The sequence below is a fragment of the Coturnix japonica genome, chromosome 1 (assembly GCF_001577835.2).
Source record: "Coturnix japonica isolate 7356 chromosome 1, Coturnix japonica 2.1, whole genome shotgun sequence".
Taxonomy (NCBI): Eukaryota; Metazoa; Chordata; class Aves; order Galliformes; family Phasianidae; genus Coturnix; species Coturnix japonica.
The window spans coordinates 6,804,912-6,822,962 of record NC_029516.1 but is presented as its reverse complement, the minus strand read 5'-3'; the positions used below and the strand labels follow the sequence as shown (position 1 = coordinate 6,822,962).

Here is an 18,051-nt window from a genome sequence, read left to right as displayed (position 1 = left end):
TGGTCCGAATGTTCAGCCAAGCAGAAATAAGTCACTTGGACCTCAGCAAGGAGCATCTCACTAAAAAACAGAATGAAAAGAAAAAGACGTGATTTCTCAGGGTTCTTTGTGATAATTTTCAAAACAAGGCGTCATATGTGTGGATGAGTCTGTTGGGCAAATACACAATATCCTGTTCTTATATTATTAACACAGCTCTTCCTTACAGAGATGTAGTAAGGCATTGCCCAGGATATGTAACAGGAAGGAGTGGGGAGCGTTGAAAAAAAAAAACAATATTTTTTCATTCCATAAACAAATAGCTTGTTTTTCTTAAATCAGAAGTTCAGAGTTTTTGCAGCACCATCTAGTGTGACCAAGGAGATTTTACTGAACTTTGCAGTAACTCTCATCCTTCCCTCTTGTGTTTCTTTTAAAACCCAATGATCTCCTTACAGGCTATTGGCTGAAAATCTTTGAGGCCAAAACTGTTGAAACATGGCACACAATATTTCTTTTCACATTCCTTTCTTTACCTCATGAAATCCCACAGCTTCACTCGCTGCCGAGCATTCATCGAGCCTTGATATTAATGAATTGCTTCCTAGCTAGTGAACAATGCCTCTGATCTGTACCTTGTTTTGAAAGAATGCATGCTGCTAGCACAGCACAGATGCATGTTTCATGGAGTATGAAAGATGATGTTCTCAGATGTGGGCTGCCTGTCATCATTGCTTCCAGGAAGTGTTACAGATGTTGTTTTCTATAAGAGAACACCTATGCACTCATCTCTGTGCCAAACACATACAAGGCTCTGTATGTGAAACAGGCTGAAAGACACGGCTGTCAAACAAAACTGTCTGATTCCTAGCCTGGTAAGATGATGCTCATTTTCTCCCTGTCTTTTGAAGTTTTCCTTCTGCCTAAATAGGGTTTAAACCACTATGTTTTCTACATCTACTCATCTCTGTCTACAAGATCCTGATGTGATGAGGCTACACATACAGCTCAGTGTGGGGCTCCTCACTACTCCATGACAGACATGGAGGCCCTGGAGTGTGTTTAGAGAAGAGCAAGAAAGCTGTGATGGGTCTGGAGCACAAGTTTTATGAAGAGCAGCTGAGGGAACTGGGATTGTTCAGTCAGGAGAAGAGGAGGCTCAGGGGAGTCCTTATCACTCTCTACAACTACCTAAAAGGAGGCTGTGTCAAGGTGGGGTTAGCTTCTGCTTCCAGGTAACAGTAATAGGATGAGAGAGAATGGCCTCAAGTTGTGCTAGGGGAGGTTCAGGTTGCATATTTGGAAGAATTTCTCCTCAGAAAGAGTAGTGAGGCAGTAGAACAGGCTGCCCAGGGGTGTGGTGGACTCACCATCCCTGGAGGTGTTCAAGAAATGTGTAGATATTGCACTGAGGGACATGGTTAGTGGGTGTGGTGGGTACATGATGATGATTGGACTGGATGATCTCAGTGGTCTTTTCCAACCTTAGTGACTGCATGATTCTATAATGTGTGGTTTCAAACGATTTCAAAAAGCATTTCCAGTACAACTGCTTAAAATAATGTTTTTGCTCAGTAATTAAACTAATCCTCCTTTCAGAAATTTCCTTCTGAATGCTTTCATGTCACCAAGAGTTGCATAGCACTGATACAACAAATGATAAAACAATTCTTCTATCTCTAACTGAACATAAGCAAAAACATAATAGCTTTATACTAGTGATTTATTTGATTGTTGGAAAAGATGATCCCACTGTAGGAAGACAGAAACAAAATTACATAACTCACTACATGAAAACTATGCTATCTTTTTATCTATTCCTAGTACAAAAATAGTCATAAATCTGCAGTCTTTCTTTTGTTATTTGAAGTTTGTCCTCCACTTTTAGGTGGCACTGCTCTTGTGTCTTCCTTGCTAAACTGCTGCAAGCTGGAGTGCAAATCATTGCTGGTTTATATTTAAGTAACTTTCTTTTCCTCAGTAATTTCTTATATGGAATTTCTCTCAGATAACTGTTTTGCATAAGGACAGTTCACGAAGTGCAAGGAGAGGAAAAGACTCTATGACACAGCTCAGAGGAGATGAAGGAGATGAAGGAGATGAATGCATTGTCATTCACATAGCTATTCACATAGCACAGGTAAACCCAGAGAGTCTTGTCTCTCATCTCCTAAGGGAAGAATCCAAAACAGCTTAGCCATAACTCTGTAAAAGGCCTGACAGAAATACCTGTTTCAAAGATATCACAGAATCATAGAATCAAAGAATAATTATTAAGGTTGGAAAAGTCCTCTTAGATTATCTACCCAACTATCCACCAATCATTGCCCACTAAATCTAGAGACTCCACCACCTCCCTGAGAATAAATTCTTCCTAATACCCAATGTGAATATGTGTACTCACAAAACCGAAATTTAACTGCGACAAAATTCTCATAATTTTTTGACATGGATTTGATGTTTAATCTCTGGGAAAATCATCTGCCAATAGGCAAAAAATATTATATATATTTTATATATAATATTTTATATATTATATAGAGAGAAAATAGTACCTTATTTTCTTATGATTCTGCGTTCTTGCCTATAAGAATCTTATAGTTATAATTAGGTCATCTTTTCTGAAAACATGATTTTTGGGAGTGGTGCTACAGAGTCTAAAGTATATTGACAGATATGTGTTAAAATGCATTGAAGATTTTGTATGTGATCAGTATTTATATTAATTGCTGCCACCCAGTGGGCTCATTTGTATGCTTTGGCTCACCACAGTGTAATTTAATACATCGTTGTTTGTCTAAATGACTTCATCCTCCCCATCTGAAAGGGTGCCATTTATTTTCCTCCATCAGCAACCACTAAAAATGAATGTTTCCAACTACAAGCTGTGGTTGATTTAAAACAAATTGACAAAAACCTTTCTGTCATATTTGTAGTGTGGGAACAGACTCATGGATGGTAACATACACTTGAGTTTTGAGTTAACTATATGTGAGATTACCTTCTTCAACATCTGGACTTAGCTGTAAAGTCCAAGGCAAATACTTTGTTTTGTATAAATGATAAATACTCTATTAGAACTATGAAGTTGCTACTCATGCTACATAGAAGGATTTTTTTCATGGAAAATTGTGATATTTCTGAGTCTTATTTCCACTGGGGTATTTATGTACTTGGAGTCCTGTACGTGACAGAAGATTAAGCCTTGCAACTAGTTTGCAGGTTGTCTTGTTTACCACTGGTCCCAGTAGATGTCACAAGTTCTCATCACACCCCAGGACTTGGCTGTATAACACTGAAGTGAATAAATTGGCTCTTCAAACTGGGCTTCTGTGTTAACAACTTCTACAATCTACGCAAGTGTTATGAATAATGAAATAAGACACTGGTGATGACAACACATTATTGAAGAACTGTTAAGTGCTACATTATGATTTCATTATAATGCTATTTCTGGCTGAGATAGCTTGCGTGCCTACGTATGAGGAGGAGGAGGAAGTGAAAGCGAGCTGCTTGGTATTCTTCTTGTTGACCTATATTTTTAATCTATCTACTTGTTTAATTTAGAGCATTCTACATCCAGGAGAACTGGCCATTTGGGAGGCTTACGTTACCCTTAATTTCTGTGCACTCAGAGGTTTTGTTGGATGAGACTGTAATACAACTAGATGCGAAGTGTGAATGTTTATTCCTTGTCTACACAGACTTAACTTGTAATCCTGCAAACCAAGACTGTCTATCACTGTAATTGATACAGGTGAGGGGGCAAAACACAGCTGAGGGCAGGGATAAGAACAGAGAGTCTTGGCTCAAAACCAGGATAAACCATACGTAGAACTAAATTATCTTCTTACTTTGCCCTAAGGTTAAAAAAAAAAAAAAAAAAGATTGAGGAAGAAATGTACTTTCACATCTAGTTCCTGCAGAGCTTCAGGTTGTGCATCAGTCCTCCAACCAGTGCTTCTGTGCCAAAATCACTGTCCCTTTTGCTGACCTTAGAGTAAGCGCTGCAATGTGCTCTGCAGGAAGAAAAAAAAATAAAAATAAAAAAATAAAAAAAAATTTTTAAAGGTGAGAGAATTTTGGCCTCTGTGCTTTATAGAAGCTAAATAAATCTACTGCAACAAATCCAGAGTATCTGGAAGTTGAAGTGGAGGAATATATTACATCCTTATACAATATTGCTGGTGCTCAAGCACAGCATGGGCACAGATGCAGGGGAAAAGATTTATTCCAGCAATGACAATGGAACCACTTCTGTAACCAAAGACACTGGGAATGAAATCATCTTTATTGCTCTTCAAAAGTTAAAAAAAAAAAAAAAAAAAAAAACAAACCCAACGACTTTTCTTTCCACCTGTAAAGATATTTGATGCAACAGCAAATGACCAATAAATCACATGGTAAATGCAATTTCCTCCCACATTTTTAATAATTCTTCATTCCCTGCATGAACCTCGTGTAGAGGAAAAACAAAAATTCTCTAGTGCTTACCATTTGGAAGTGTTACAGTATTGATTTCTCACAGAAGGTCACAGATCCAGCTTGTGGTTTTTTCATCTATTCCCCAAACAAGATGTAAGACCAAAGCAGCACATTCTAGGAAGATCAGACCAGATTTTAAAAATGACCAAAAAAAAAATGGGAAAACTGAAGCAAAATAGGAGGGTTTCTTAAACTCCTAAAACACTGGAAGATATTAAGAAGATGTGATAGGAAATTGTTGAGAACCTCAGACTTACTTCATCATCATAAAAACAGATCCTGTATTCACCTTCATTCCAGACTGCTGGACTAGACACTGATATGTATGAATCTGATGATTAGTTGTTTTTTTTTCTTATTTCACAATAGGTTAATTTCATCAAAAAACTGTGTTAATAGTGGAACTCTTTCTTCCAAGAAAAAAATAATCTGAAGATTCACAATTATGCACATTGTGAGAAAACATGTAAGAATTTGTTAGTACCCGGAGTAAAAAGATAAGGATACTGATAACACAGCTCTCCACATTTACAACTATCTCTCATTCAGTAAAGTGAAATAAAGTTCAATTATTTTAACCCTTTTTGTCTTCCTCATCTGAACAAGGCAAAAATATCTGACAGACAGACACAGACATCTTGACTTACCTGTTGACACTTGAGTTGGACTATGTAAGCTGTCAGAAGGCTGTGTTTCCCAAACAGTTAAAAAAGGTCATCTTCTGTTCTGATAATATTCTCTATTTCTGTTTTTTTCACAGCTCCATTCAATCCTCCCAATGCCGCAGACAGCACAGTCAAGTTTGATGCCTACGGAGATGGGATAGGTCGTTACAACGTGTTTAATTTCCAATACACTGGAGACAGATACTCCTACGTGAAGGTTGGTCACTGGGCAGAAAGCCTGTCACTTGAGGCAGACTCCATCCACTGGTCGAAGAGCTCGGTCCCTGTCTCCCAGTGCAGTGACCCCTGTGCTCCTAACGAGATGAAGAATATGCAACCAGGAGATGTCTGCTGTTGGATTTGTATTCCCTGTGAAACATACGAGTACCTGGCTGATGAATTTACTTGTGCAGACTGTGGGCCAGGAAAATGGCCTACAGCTGACCTGACTGGCTGCTATGACCTACCAGAAGACTACATCAAGTGGGAAGATGCTTGGGCAATAGGTCCTGTTACGATTGCATGCCTGGGCTTTATTTGTACTTTTTTGGTCATTGCAGTGTTTATCAAGCACAACAATACTCCCCTAGTTAAAGCCTCTGGCCGTGAACTATGCTACATTTTGCTCTTTGGCGTCTTCCTTTCTTACAGCATGACATTCTTCTTCATAGCCAAGCCTTCTCCAGCTATCTGCACCCTGCGTCGTTTGGGGCTAGGAAGTTCCTTTGCTGTCTGCTATTCTGCCCTCCTGACAAAAACAAACTGCATAGCTAGAATATTTGATGGCGTAAAGAACGGTGCTCAAAGGCCTAAGTTCATCAGCCCCAGCTCTCAGGTTTTCATATGCCTGAGTCTCATTTTGGTACAGATTGTGATGGTGTCCGTGTGGCTCATCTTGGAGGCCCCTGGCACCAGGAGGTACACTCTTCCTGAGAAGAGAGAGACTGTCATATTGAAATGCAATGTTAAAGATTCCAGTATGTTAATCTCCTTAACATATGATGTAATCCTCGTAGTCTTATGTACTGTGTATGCCTTCAAAACAAGGAAATGCCCAGAGAACTTCAACGAGGCCAAGTTTATCGGTTTCACAATGTACACAACGTGCATCATTTGGCTGGCCTTTCTCCCCATATTTTATGTGACATCCAGTGACTACAGAGTAAGTCTTTGGATATATGTTTCCATAAATCATGTGCATCACGTTAAAGAACCCTGTCATCATTCACTTAAACGCTTCTCTCACTTCCTTTGCCACCTGGATACCTCACAAACTGTTTCGGTATTAATATCCAACTAAGCATTCTAGCAAATTTTAGTTTATTTCTAAGAAAGATGTTCTCAGTTTGAACTGTGAATGTATATCTGGAGGTGTAATGTATTAGTACTTGTCAACCTCACTGTGATACAGGCAAAGCACATAGATCAAGAACATCAGTCCTAGTACTGACCCCAAAGGGAAACCAGTCATCAGTGATCTACATCCAGACATTTATGTATTGATGATTTCTCTCTGGATACAGTCTTGCAGACAGTTATTCATAAATCCACCCATCCACATCCACCCAGTCCACCCACCAAATCCATATTATACCAAGTCAGAGGTAAAAATATTATGGTGTACTGTGTTAAAGACTCTACTGAAGTCCAGATAGATAGATGATATTAGTGACTCTTCCATTAATGCAGTTTTGCCATCACAGAAGGCCACCAGGTTGTTCAGGTGGGACCAGCCCTTGCTGAAGTCATGCTGCTTGTCTTGTATCACCTCTGTCTCTTCCACATGCTCTAGCATAGCTTCCAGGTGAGTCTGCTCTGTGATCTCCCCAGGACAGAGGTATATTCACACTAGTACATCAGTATGTGGAGCTATAGACCTAACAAAAAAAAAAAAAATAGTAGATCATGAGCATACATGAATTGCAGAGTTATTTGGTGGAGGTAGGCCTTAAAAACTGAAGCAATCAGTCTCCTGATTTTGTTTTATTTTTTTTCATTCCAACAGATATTATGCTTTAATATAGAACAATCTGTTCTCTCCATTTTGTAGAAGGACATCATTAAGCAGAAAATGCTGGTCAACATTAGTAAATAATTTAAAAAATATAAAATTGTTTTAATTGTCACACAATTTGGAAAAGATTCAGATTAAATAAAATTGTATTTCTGGACCGAAGAAAATTATCTCAGAAAAAGACTCTGATCTACTCAACTGGAAATCTCACAGTTGTTATGACGTGAGAAGAGATTGCTGGAGTTGGCCCTTACAGTAAATTGTACTGAATTAGTTCAACTTTCTGCCCAGAAAAAAAAAGATATGAAACTTAGGGTGGTATTATCAGCAGTAGTATGCTAAGATATAGCATGGAAAACTGGACATCTAATCATACAATTTAACATGCTTCTAGTGTGACCACCCTGGACCAGTTTTCTCAGCAAAGGAATGGTTCTGAAAACCTTGAGAAAACAAGGATAGATCACAAATGACACAGTAAGACATGCAGAGTGACAGTGAAAGAGCTAAATATATTTAGTCTAGACAAGTGCAAACCCAAGGAGACATGATCACACTACAAATAATTCCAAGGCAATGAAAAGAAAAGAATTATTCAGTCTCAGGAGAAGTTAGAATGGCTAGTAATGGCTTGAAGCTAATGAAGGAAAAGCTTAAGGTAGGCACTTGGGAAAAATTCCTGACACTCAAAGTAATCAGGAAGCCATACACAAAGGAGGGTGATATTGGTTCATACTGTCACACCACTGGGCAGTGCAGGCAATAATGGCCCAGAGGGACATGACTTGATTGCTCAAGTAACATTTTAAGCCTCATTTCCTGAGGGAGATTTTCAGGAGCAACTGTGAGCATTTAATTTGAACAAAAAGTTCCATATGAGCCAATTTGAGTCCTATTCAGTGGACAGAAAAAGATTTTGACACTTTTTTGACACTTTCATAACATGTTAGCAGGTTTTTGAAAATCCTATCGTTTATGTCTACACTTTTGGTGTTCTTTTGAAAAGCCTAAATTTAGTTTCCATGCAGTGTCACACGAACATGTGTCATGATGTCACTGTGACATCAACTTGTGCCATCCTCATGTATTCCAACACTGGTGGCATCACTAATGACCTATCCAAGAAACATAAAAGTAGCAATAAAAAAAAAAAAAGTGCTGATCAGCTTGAGATTTTAATATTAGGGGGCTTATTTCTGGGGTTGGAGAGGAGAGGAGAGGAGAGGAGAGGAGAGGAAGATAGGAAGGAGCGGAAGGAGGGAGGGGAAGGGAGGAGGAGAGGAGAGGAGAGGAGAGGAGAGGAGAGGAAAAAGGAAATGAAGAGAAAAGGAAAGGAAAAGAAAAAGAAAAGGAAAAAGAAAGGGAATCATAGAATCACCAAGGCTGGAAAACACCTAAAAGATCATCCAGTCCAACCGTTCACCTATTACCGATAGCTCCCACTAAACCATGTCCCTCAACACAACATCCAGTTGTTCCTTGAATACTCCCAGGGTCAGTGACTCCACCACCTCCCTGGGCAGTCCATTCCAGTGCCTGACCACCCTTTCTGAGAAGTAATACTTTCTAATGTCCAGCTTGAATCTCCCCTGCGATAGCTTGAAAACATTCCCTCTGGTCCTAATAAGAGTAGGTCCTGGAAAGGGAAAAGGAAAAGAAAAATGGAAAATGAGACCTCCTGGAAATGTATGCAAAATAGTATTCATCCCTACCAATCATGATGCAGAAATTTGGCAATTCAGTCATTAAGTCAGCTGTAGGATTTTTCTACCCACATCTTTCCATAGGTCCCAGTGTTGGAAGGTTACCTCTGTGGATTGCCTAACTCAACTATGCTTTAGGCAATGCTGACTGCAGAAGATTCTCAAGACTGTGTCTTGTGGGGTGTTTAATATTTCCAAAGATAGATTCTCCACAGTCTCTCTGGGGAATCTGTACCAGGGTGACTATCTTCATGGTTTCCATATAGTTAAACAATATCCTGTGTACCATTTTCTGCCAGTGTCCTGTCACTGGGTTCTAGCAGGAAGGGTCTGGCTGCCTCTTCCTTTCTCCCACCACAAGGTACATGTACACACTGGTAAGATCCATTTTGGCCTTCTTTTCTCTGCCCTGAGCAACGCCATTTCTTTCAGACTCACATGACATTTCCTCCAGACCTTTTTCTTTATGGCCTTTGCATAGAGTCATGGAATCATTAAAGTTGGAAAGACCACTAGGATCATCTAGTCCAACCATCAACCCATCACCAACATGTCCACTAAATCATGTCACTCAGTGTGACACCTATCTTCTTGAACACCCTCAAGGACAGTGACTCCACTACCATCGTGGGCAGCCTGTTTCAGTACTTCACCACTCTTTTTGAGAACAAATTCTTCCTAATATCCAACCTGAACCTCCCCTAGCATAATCTGTGGCCATTCCCTCTCATCCTATCAGTAGTTACACAGGAGAGGAGGCTGATCCCCGCTTCACCACTACCACCCTTCAGGTGACTGTAAAGAGCTATAAGGTCTCCCCTGAGCCTCCTCCAGATTGAACAGTCCCAATTCCCTCAGTCACTCCCAGTAAGACTTCTGCTTCATTACCCTTCTCTAGTCACACTCCAGGACCTCAGTATCTTTCTTGTAGTGAAAAGCACAAAACTGAAAGATTATCTATAATGAATATGGATAAGTAGTCCAGTCAATCCTCAGTTCACCTTTATCATACACTTAACTTATTCTTACTTCATCAACTTGTCAACAGGGAAGTTATGGGTGACAGTGTCAAATATCAGCTACTCTCACATCATGCACAGTGCCAGTTATTTCCCCCTGCAAGGCAATCAGGTTGATGATGTAGGTTAGCCTCCTGCAGCAATCCTTTTCCCAGCAGCAGCAAAGCAACCTGATGTTCCTCTGAGACTCCCCTTGAGTCTTCCAGCAATCCGAGAACTGGTTTCCAGACAGTCTGGATCTTGAAGCAGAGCCCAGAAACTGCTCTGTTTGGTAGCTGTATCTCTTAGTTTCACTGTCAGAAATTTAAATCAGAGCTTCTGGATAATACAGACATCTCTGATGCTATTAATTTTCACGTAGAGATCCACACTGATTTCACTGAGGTGTTCTTCAGAATCAAAGACAAAATGAAACCTGTTATGACTAAATAAGCAGCTCTAACATCTAGCACATTTAAGGGATTTTTATGATTATTTTTTTCACTCAATCACCCCAAAAAATGCAGAAAACATGGAAAAAGTCTGGGTGTTAAACCAGTCATAGCAAAATCAGGCATCCACCTTTGGTAAAGAGTGATCATCAGTTACATGATCACCTTAATTATACTTAGAGTTGACAAAGCAATTGATACTCTGTGGATAAGTAAAGAGACAAAGTCCATTTCTTATTCTGGTTTTCATTTTGCAATAAGTATTTCTGACAAGGAGATGTGAGGAGCATTTCCACAGAAGAAGGCTGATCTCCAAGGACTGCAGGAGTGCATCTAAGGCAAAACGAGTCATGGATGTATGATCATATCAATTAAGCAGTAGAGTTTAAGGCAGTTTAATTCAACGTCTTAATTAAGGAACCTGCCTTGAAGAATATAAACGGAAAATGAGCCAGTAAACTGGTGCCTAGTTATATGAGCGAACAAAGAGGAAGATAGATTGACAGCAAAGCTGCACTAACAAATTGCCCAAAGCAGTGAATCCAAAATCCTGTACCTTCCACACAATTCATTTCCCAGTCCTTCTATCTCAAAGTCAGGGCCCTTTTCAGGGTCAATCTGACAAATGTCACCAGCTGCTGTGTTTACTCAAAATCACACCTATGCCTCAGCAAGAGACTGCTAAAGTACTCTGATTAGAGTTGAAGCTGGAGGCTAAACTTGTTTTCAAATGGAAGCTTTAAGGCATTAATTGTAATGTAAAGCACACTACATACATCCTGGTTTCCACTGTAGCCAGCTTTGCTCAGTTGCTGCATTACAGAGGACTTCTTGACCAATATAGGAATCAAGTGTATGGGGGTGAGAGAAACAGAGCATTCTCACTCCTGTGCTAAGCTGTTCAGTCAAGTATCTGTTGACAGCATCAAGTTGAGTAGTGCAGTTGATATGTCAGAAGGATGGGATGCCATCCAGAGGGACCTTGACAAACTTGAAAGGTGAGACAGTGTAAACCCAATGAGGTTTAACGAGGCCAAGTGCAAGGTTGCCCCTGGATCGGGACAATCCCAGGTATGTGTACAGACTGGGAGAATGACGTCTTGAGAGCAGCCCTGCTGAGAAGGGCTTAGGGATCCTGGTAGATGAAAAACTTAACATGAGCCAGCAGTGTGCTTTTGCAGCCCAGAAGGCCAACAGTATCCTGGGCTGCATCAAAAGAGAGGTGGCCAGCAGGGAGAGGGAGGGGGTTGTCCCTCTCTTCTCTGTGCTTATGAGGCTCTGTCTGGAACACTGCATCCAGATCTGAGGCCCCCAGCTCAGGAAAGGTGTGGAGCTTTTGGAGGGGATCTAGAGGACGGCCATGAAGATGGTAAGAGCTGGAGCACCTCTCCTATGAAGAAAGGTCAGAGAGTGATCAGGTGCTGGAATAGACTGCCCAAGGAAGTGGTGGAGTCGCCATCCCTAGCAGTGTTCAAGAGGCGTCTGGATGAGGAGCTACAAAACATGGTTTAGTGGTTTGCTGTAGCTACAGTAATGGAAGGATGGTTGGACTAGATGGTCTTGTAGGTCCTTTCCAACCTTGTGATTCTATGATAAGGTTGAGGGAGCTGGGCTTGCTTAGCTTGGAGAATAGATGGCTTCAGGGAGACCTCATTATGGCCTTCCAATACTTTTGGCATGAGTAGACAATGATAGAACAAGGTGGAATGGTTTTAAATCAAAGGAGGGAGGATTTAGATTAGATGTCAGGGAAATTTTTCACTTACAAGGTGGTGACATGCTGGAATAGGCTGCCCACAGATGTTGCGGATGTCCCATCCCTGGAAGTGTTCAAGGTTGGATGGGATCTTGGGCAGCCCGATTTCTTGCTTGATCAGTCAGCAACCCTGCCCATGGCAGAGGGGCGGGAAATAGATTATCTTTGAAGTCCCTTCCGACCCAAGCCATTCTATGATTTTATGGTCCTATGATACACAGAGAAACAGTACCATCAACATAACGCATTTGTCATATTACCACATGGAAGGTAGGAATAAGACAGATGTTCAAGCCCACTTGCATCAGCAGCCCAGGATTGTGGTTCCTACTGTTATATTATGATGCTTCTGACATTCTGAATTTCAGAGATTCCATACCAAAAACACAGCACTTTGCACCCGCTCTCTTCCAGGTGCAGACCACCACTATGTGCATCTCCGTGAGTCTGAGCGGCTTCGTGGTGCTGGGCTGCCTCTTCGCACCCAAGGTGCACATCATCCTCTTCCAGCCCCAGAAGAACGTGGTCACTCACAGACTCCATCTCAACAGGTTCAGTGTCAGTGGGACTGGGACCACATACTCCCAGTGTAAGTAGCAAAACTGCTGCCTTGTTATAAGGGTGTGGGGATGCAATGGATTTGGATGAATAAAGGCAAAGCTTTTATTTTTTATTTTTTATTTTTTTTTATTTCTTTTACCAGCAACAAAAAACCCTTTTGTAGGCTGAGCTGATATGGAAGCATGGCTTCATTTATGACTAGAGAAAAAAAACTCATTCTCCTCCCATGGGAATGAGTTCAGAGCCTGCTCTGAACCTCATTTAAGCCAGCAGAAATCTTGCAGCGGGCTCCAGCCTGTTCAGCACAAAGCAAGGATGACTCGCCACTTGCTGTCACTCTGACAGCAGCACAGCAACAGATTGCTCTGGAGTACTCCTGTCAAAGTGACACGCTGGAAAGACCTGGGCCAGAATGCAGCTCTATCTCAATGCCAATTATAAAGAAAAAGCTCAGTTCTACAGCAAACACACACAGAGAATGCTAGAAACCATTTCTGTATGCAGAGTGTGAGCAATACTCTTTGTAAGAGCCACAGCAGGGAAGATGCGGTGCTGTGTGGCAAGCGCAGCTCACCTGCTCTGCCTTCTCTGCATTGTTATTCTCTTCATCCCAAGCACAATCACATCTGTGATTTTGTTAGGTGGCTGCTGCTCATCTTCTGGGTGAGCTGTTCAGAGATTTTTTTTTAATTAAAAGGGGAAAAATAAAAAGGTCACCTGCAGAGTTTTGTTTGTCAAGTTTAACTAAGCAATGACGGGAGCACACAGCACCTTGTTCACGGAGCTCTGCCAACAGCATCTAACCTGGAAGCTAATTGAAAAGCACAACACAGGCAGAGAGAAGCAAGGAATACAAAAGAGAGAAAAAGGGAGCTGCAGAGCACACACCAGAAACCAAAATTGTTTGCTATTTTGGAACACTTAGTTGAAGAGAGATGAGTGTCCAAAGTGAAGAGCAATCCCAAAGGGGCTGTGTTTCCAATATCTATGGTTTCTGAACAACTTGAAGAAGCTTGGCTCTTGGACAAAATAAGTCTCATGTGATTAATTTGTCCCCTGTGAATTTTGTGAAGGTAGTCTTTGCATATATATTTTTTTAATTTCTTCTTACTATTAAATCAGCTATCTCAGAAACCATGTTGATTCATGGATACTTTTATACAGAACTGGATTTTTTTTTATTATAATGGCTGGATGATATACATATTGAGTGTGTGCCTGTATGCAACTGAAATACATCCTCAGTGCACACCTTTTGATTAAAAGTCTACCTCTTCAAATTTATGAATATCTTCAAGACATTAAGGGAAGCACAGAAATCAAGCCTTACATCCTCCTGCAACTTACTTCATTGTTCAGAAAAGTGACCTCAGTCATTTACTTTTCCTGCTTACACCAAAGCGAATATGCTGATCTCTGGGAACTTTCTGGACCACTATGAGATGTAGAAAGGACATAGAAGAGAGACTAAAAGTCCCATGTAGTACAATGGAACAAAAGCACTGTTTCCATTTATGAAGATTATTTTAGGAAAATAACACTGAGAACTCACTGTCTATCACTGCAGCTATATTTTTGAGATGGAAAAACTTCACTCACACCCTTCAATTTATTTGTAAACTGTTTACATCTTCTTCTTGCTAAACTGTTTATTTATTCATAAGTCTCTGAAAGGACTGACATCCAAATTGATTCTAATCCATTTCATGGCCTTCTCCATGCCTGCTACAAGCTCACTTCTATCAGTACACAGTTCACCATGTGGCACATTCCTTCAGTGGCAGCAGGACTGGGAGAGAATATCAATTAACATACTGCATCTATTAAAAAAAATAAATAAATGGAATAGAAAATATTCCTTTCACCAGTCCCAAGGCTGTCAGCTTATTTTTCCTTTGGTTTCAATGGTGTTTTCATCAGTCTCGAAAACTGGGCAAGCACTGAGAGGAAAGCAAAAATATCTCACAACACTCTTGGAGATCATTAATTGTAAGATCTAAATGTGTATCACAATAACATGGAGGGAGGGCCTGATGCTAGTGAGTCACATAAGCCTCAGTGTGGTCCCATTTATTGCTAATTGCACCTCCAAATGCGGTTACCTGAATCCAGCTTCTTGTCCTGCTGCACACTCTGCAGAATTCAGTAGAGTTGAATGCTGCTGAGTGAGGGAACGTGATTTAAAAGTACCAAGCTTTGATCACAGAACAGCTGAAGTTTGGACTAGAGAAGAAAACAGATCAAAGCTGAAGTGAGGCAGGATATACATATACCTTGGCAGATGACATTCTTGTATCTATATGTATTTTTTAGGGTCTAAAAATTCACCTTTGGCAGAGTGCTGCTTCACCTATTGAGATGTTTGCCCCATTTTCCATGAGTGTTTTATGGGCATGGCAGAGATGTTCCCATAAGGCAAGAGATAAGCACTTACAAAACTTCCTGGGTTGCTCAGGACTGATTTAAGCTCCTCTGTGACTTGGGCAGAGTTTTTACACCCTTTCAGCTTATTTTTACCGAGAGTCATTCGTTCAAGTGATGTCCATGTAGAGAGCTGCACACAGATGTGAGCTCCTCCAGGTATCCTCTACTGGGGTCAGAAAAAGAACTGAAGTTAATGTTTACAGCCATGCTGGTAAATTTCCTCTCTCAGTACTTTGTTGCCCAGCTCTAGCTCCAAACTACAGCTTTTATACATCATTAACTCACATCTGTCTTGCTGTGAGCATGAGTAGAGAAAGTTGTGCATAGAAGTTTGAGTCTGCCTGCCTATATAGGTATGCATGGCAAAATGGAGCTGAGGTGTCTCCAGGAGGTCCAGCAATCTTTCAGGCTGCTGCTTTACAACACACAGAGAAACTCAGAGCTGTGTAGTGCCAGTGCTGAACATTGCTAAGCTTTGTAGGAAGGAATCAGTGCTTTTGTTCTGAGAGAACTGAGAGCTGGATTCTCAGTGTGAAAACTGCCTCCCAGCACTACAAAAGAGTTAAGTGCTGAGGAGGAAGCCTGGGAACTCCAAAGGCAAAGCCACTCACTCCTCACTTACCACCAGATTCCTCTTGTCCAACTGTGGCATCCTCCTGATCCAGTTCCTGCAGTATTCAAGCTATACTTCAGTCCACCCTTCAGTGGGCTGGACTTCAAAGAACCCCTGACGCTAAAAATGTTCTGGGTGTGCGAGTGATGCTCACAGAACCAAAATGCTTTTGCCCATAGACATACTGCAGAAGTACAAGGATTCAAAACAAGTCTCCTAAGTAGTATCGATTTTTCTGTTTGCCAGCAGTAAGTGGTAATACAAAGAACAATAATAAAACCTTCAGCTCAATGTAATGCCAGTATATTATCCAGCTGAAAACTGAATGTAGAACCTGATAGTTAATCTTCATTAAATCATAGACCAATATCAGATTCCAGCATGCATATAGGTTGTGAAAGATGAAACTCCATCTACCTAAATCAGGGTAAGAGTTCACTCTTGATTCTTCTGCTTACCAGCATTATGCCCTGCCTGGAGTAACAAGTTAGTCCAGGAGTGCCTCTAAATTTATCTTGTTACAACAGTTGTATTTTCCATATGAAATATTTATTCAGTCAATGAAAGAAAAATAAAAAATACAAATAGGAACTGATCTGAAGAAATAATGATCAATTTTGAACATGATGCTGAGAGTATTTAGAGAACCAGCTTGCAACAGGGACTGCAGCCAGCACCGGTTTTGGAAGACTGAGCATGCCCTTGTCAGCTGCATAAATTGCTTTTTACAGTGGATGATTGGGTTTACCAAGTCATTGCTTGCTGTGTGTTTTCTTTGATGAAGGCATCACATTTCTCTGGGTCACAGTTATCATTAACCTAATGTGTCTTTCAAAAAGCTGCATTATGGTGCTGTAAGCAGAGATGTCACGGAGTATTGAAAAACACACTGCTGATGCCCAGTGGATAATTTTTACAAAGATGGATAAACTAGCTTGCTTTTAAATTAAAAACCACAAGGCTTTGGCAGACCATTAATATCTCTTACAGTGAAAACACAAACATGTTCAAAAGCAAACTGTGATATCAATGTTCAATTGTCACATCACTGAAGCAATGAAAACTTGTTGAATAAAATATTAGGTGATGAAGATAAGGGTAACAGAATTTGGGCCTATCTATTTGAATCCTGACCCAGAGCTTCCAGAAATCCAAGGGATTATGACCAGGAAATAAATTGGGATAAATTTTGCTTTAAAATTCAGTTATTTGAATGTTTCATCATTCCATCCACTATGCACATCATTTTTTATTATTATTTTTTTTTAATTAACAATTAGATTAACACACAGTCCTAATGTGCAGAGGTAGATTATCTCCTGGATTTAAAAACGTATATGTTTTATTTCAGGAATGTCCATTCCAAATACTTGGAAGCCTGTAGGATCAGACATTACAATTTCCTGCCAGTAATGAATGAAAGACCCAAAGGTTCAATTTTTATCCTGTAAAGGCATCTTTGTACCACTCTAGTGGCACTGGCACACACTAACATCCAAAATGCTACTATGTTAGGCCCAGTGGTCCAAAATCCTCCCCAAAATGCATTTTATTCGAGCACTTCTTAGACAAGCTTACTCATCCCAAGCCCTCTTAACACTCAGCAAAAAGAATACAGGTTCCTCCAGGAGGTTGCAGCTTCAGATCTGCATTGACTTGTAGAGGTAAGAGCACACCTCCACCAGCTCCACTGCTGTTGTCACCTGCACTCACTTTTCCATAGCGCATCTTGGTTAAATTGGGTGACATGGTTGAGATCATTCAAATTCTAATCCTGTGTGTTGCTGTGACTTTTTGTCCCTCGTGACATCAGTTCATTTTCCCCTCTTTCTCTTTCAGCATCTGCCAGTATGTACGTACCAACAGTCTGCAATGGAAGGGAAGTCCTGGACTCCACCACCTCATCTCTGTGATTGTGACTTGCGGTTCAGTTCTTGAGTTTTTAGACTGTTAGGCAAAACTTTGCACACGTTGTGCACTTTGGAAAACACCAGAAAACAAAAGAAAACAAAAGAAAACAAAAGAAAACTAGTACCTTTTTTTAGAAACAGTGTAATAAATTATTTTTGAGGATTGTACAGTATATAGTGACGTTCTGGAACTTTTTAGACTGATTTTAGCTCTTCTGTTGTTAATGGTCATAAGGGACATGTAAATAACCATGGTTCACAATGTGCATAGTCCTAAAGTAAGGGAGTGATTTGTTGCAAGCACAGTTGCAATGTTAGGTGACTTCTTTCCTACGATATTTTTTGTAGTTCCTTGTTGTAATTAACTTAGACTGCATTTCTATGTTGTATATTACAGTTACCTTACATGTAACAGACTGGTTTTCTCAGCACAAAACAACAGTATTAATGTAAAGGCACCAATAATAAAAAGATAAAAGTTTTTCAGCATG

The 18,051-nt window shown here is 40.4% G+C and overlaps 1 protein-coding gene across 3 annotated transcripts in view; it reads left to right on the top strand.

The window, feature by feature from the left end:
* The window catches only part of GRM3 (glutamate metabotropic receptor 3), a 104,845-nt gene extending 86,794 nt beyond the window's left edge, over positions 1-18,051 (top strand). For all 3 annotated transcript variants that reach the window (XM_015875612.2, XM_015875707.2, XM_015875795.2), the window contains 3 exons: positions 5,225-6,291; positions 12,467-12,641; positions 17,490-18,051. In XM_015875612.2, the coding sequence (XP_015731098.1) occupies positions 5,225-6,291; positions 12,467-12,641; positions 17,490-17,563 (1,316 nt within the window). In that variant the 3' untranslated portion in view covers positions 17,564-18,051. The remainder of the gene's footprint in view (positions 1-5,224; positions 6,292-12,466; positions 12,642-17,489) is intronic.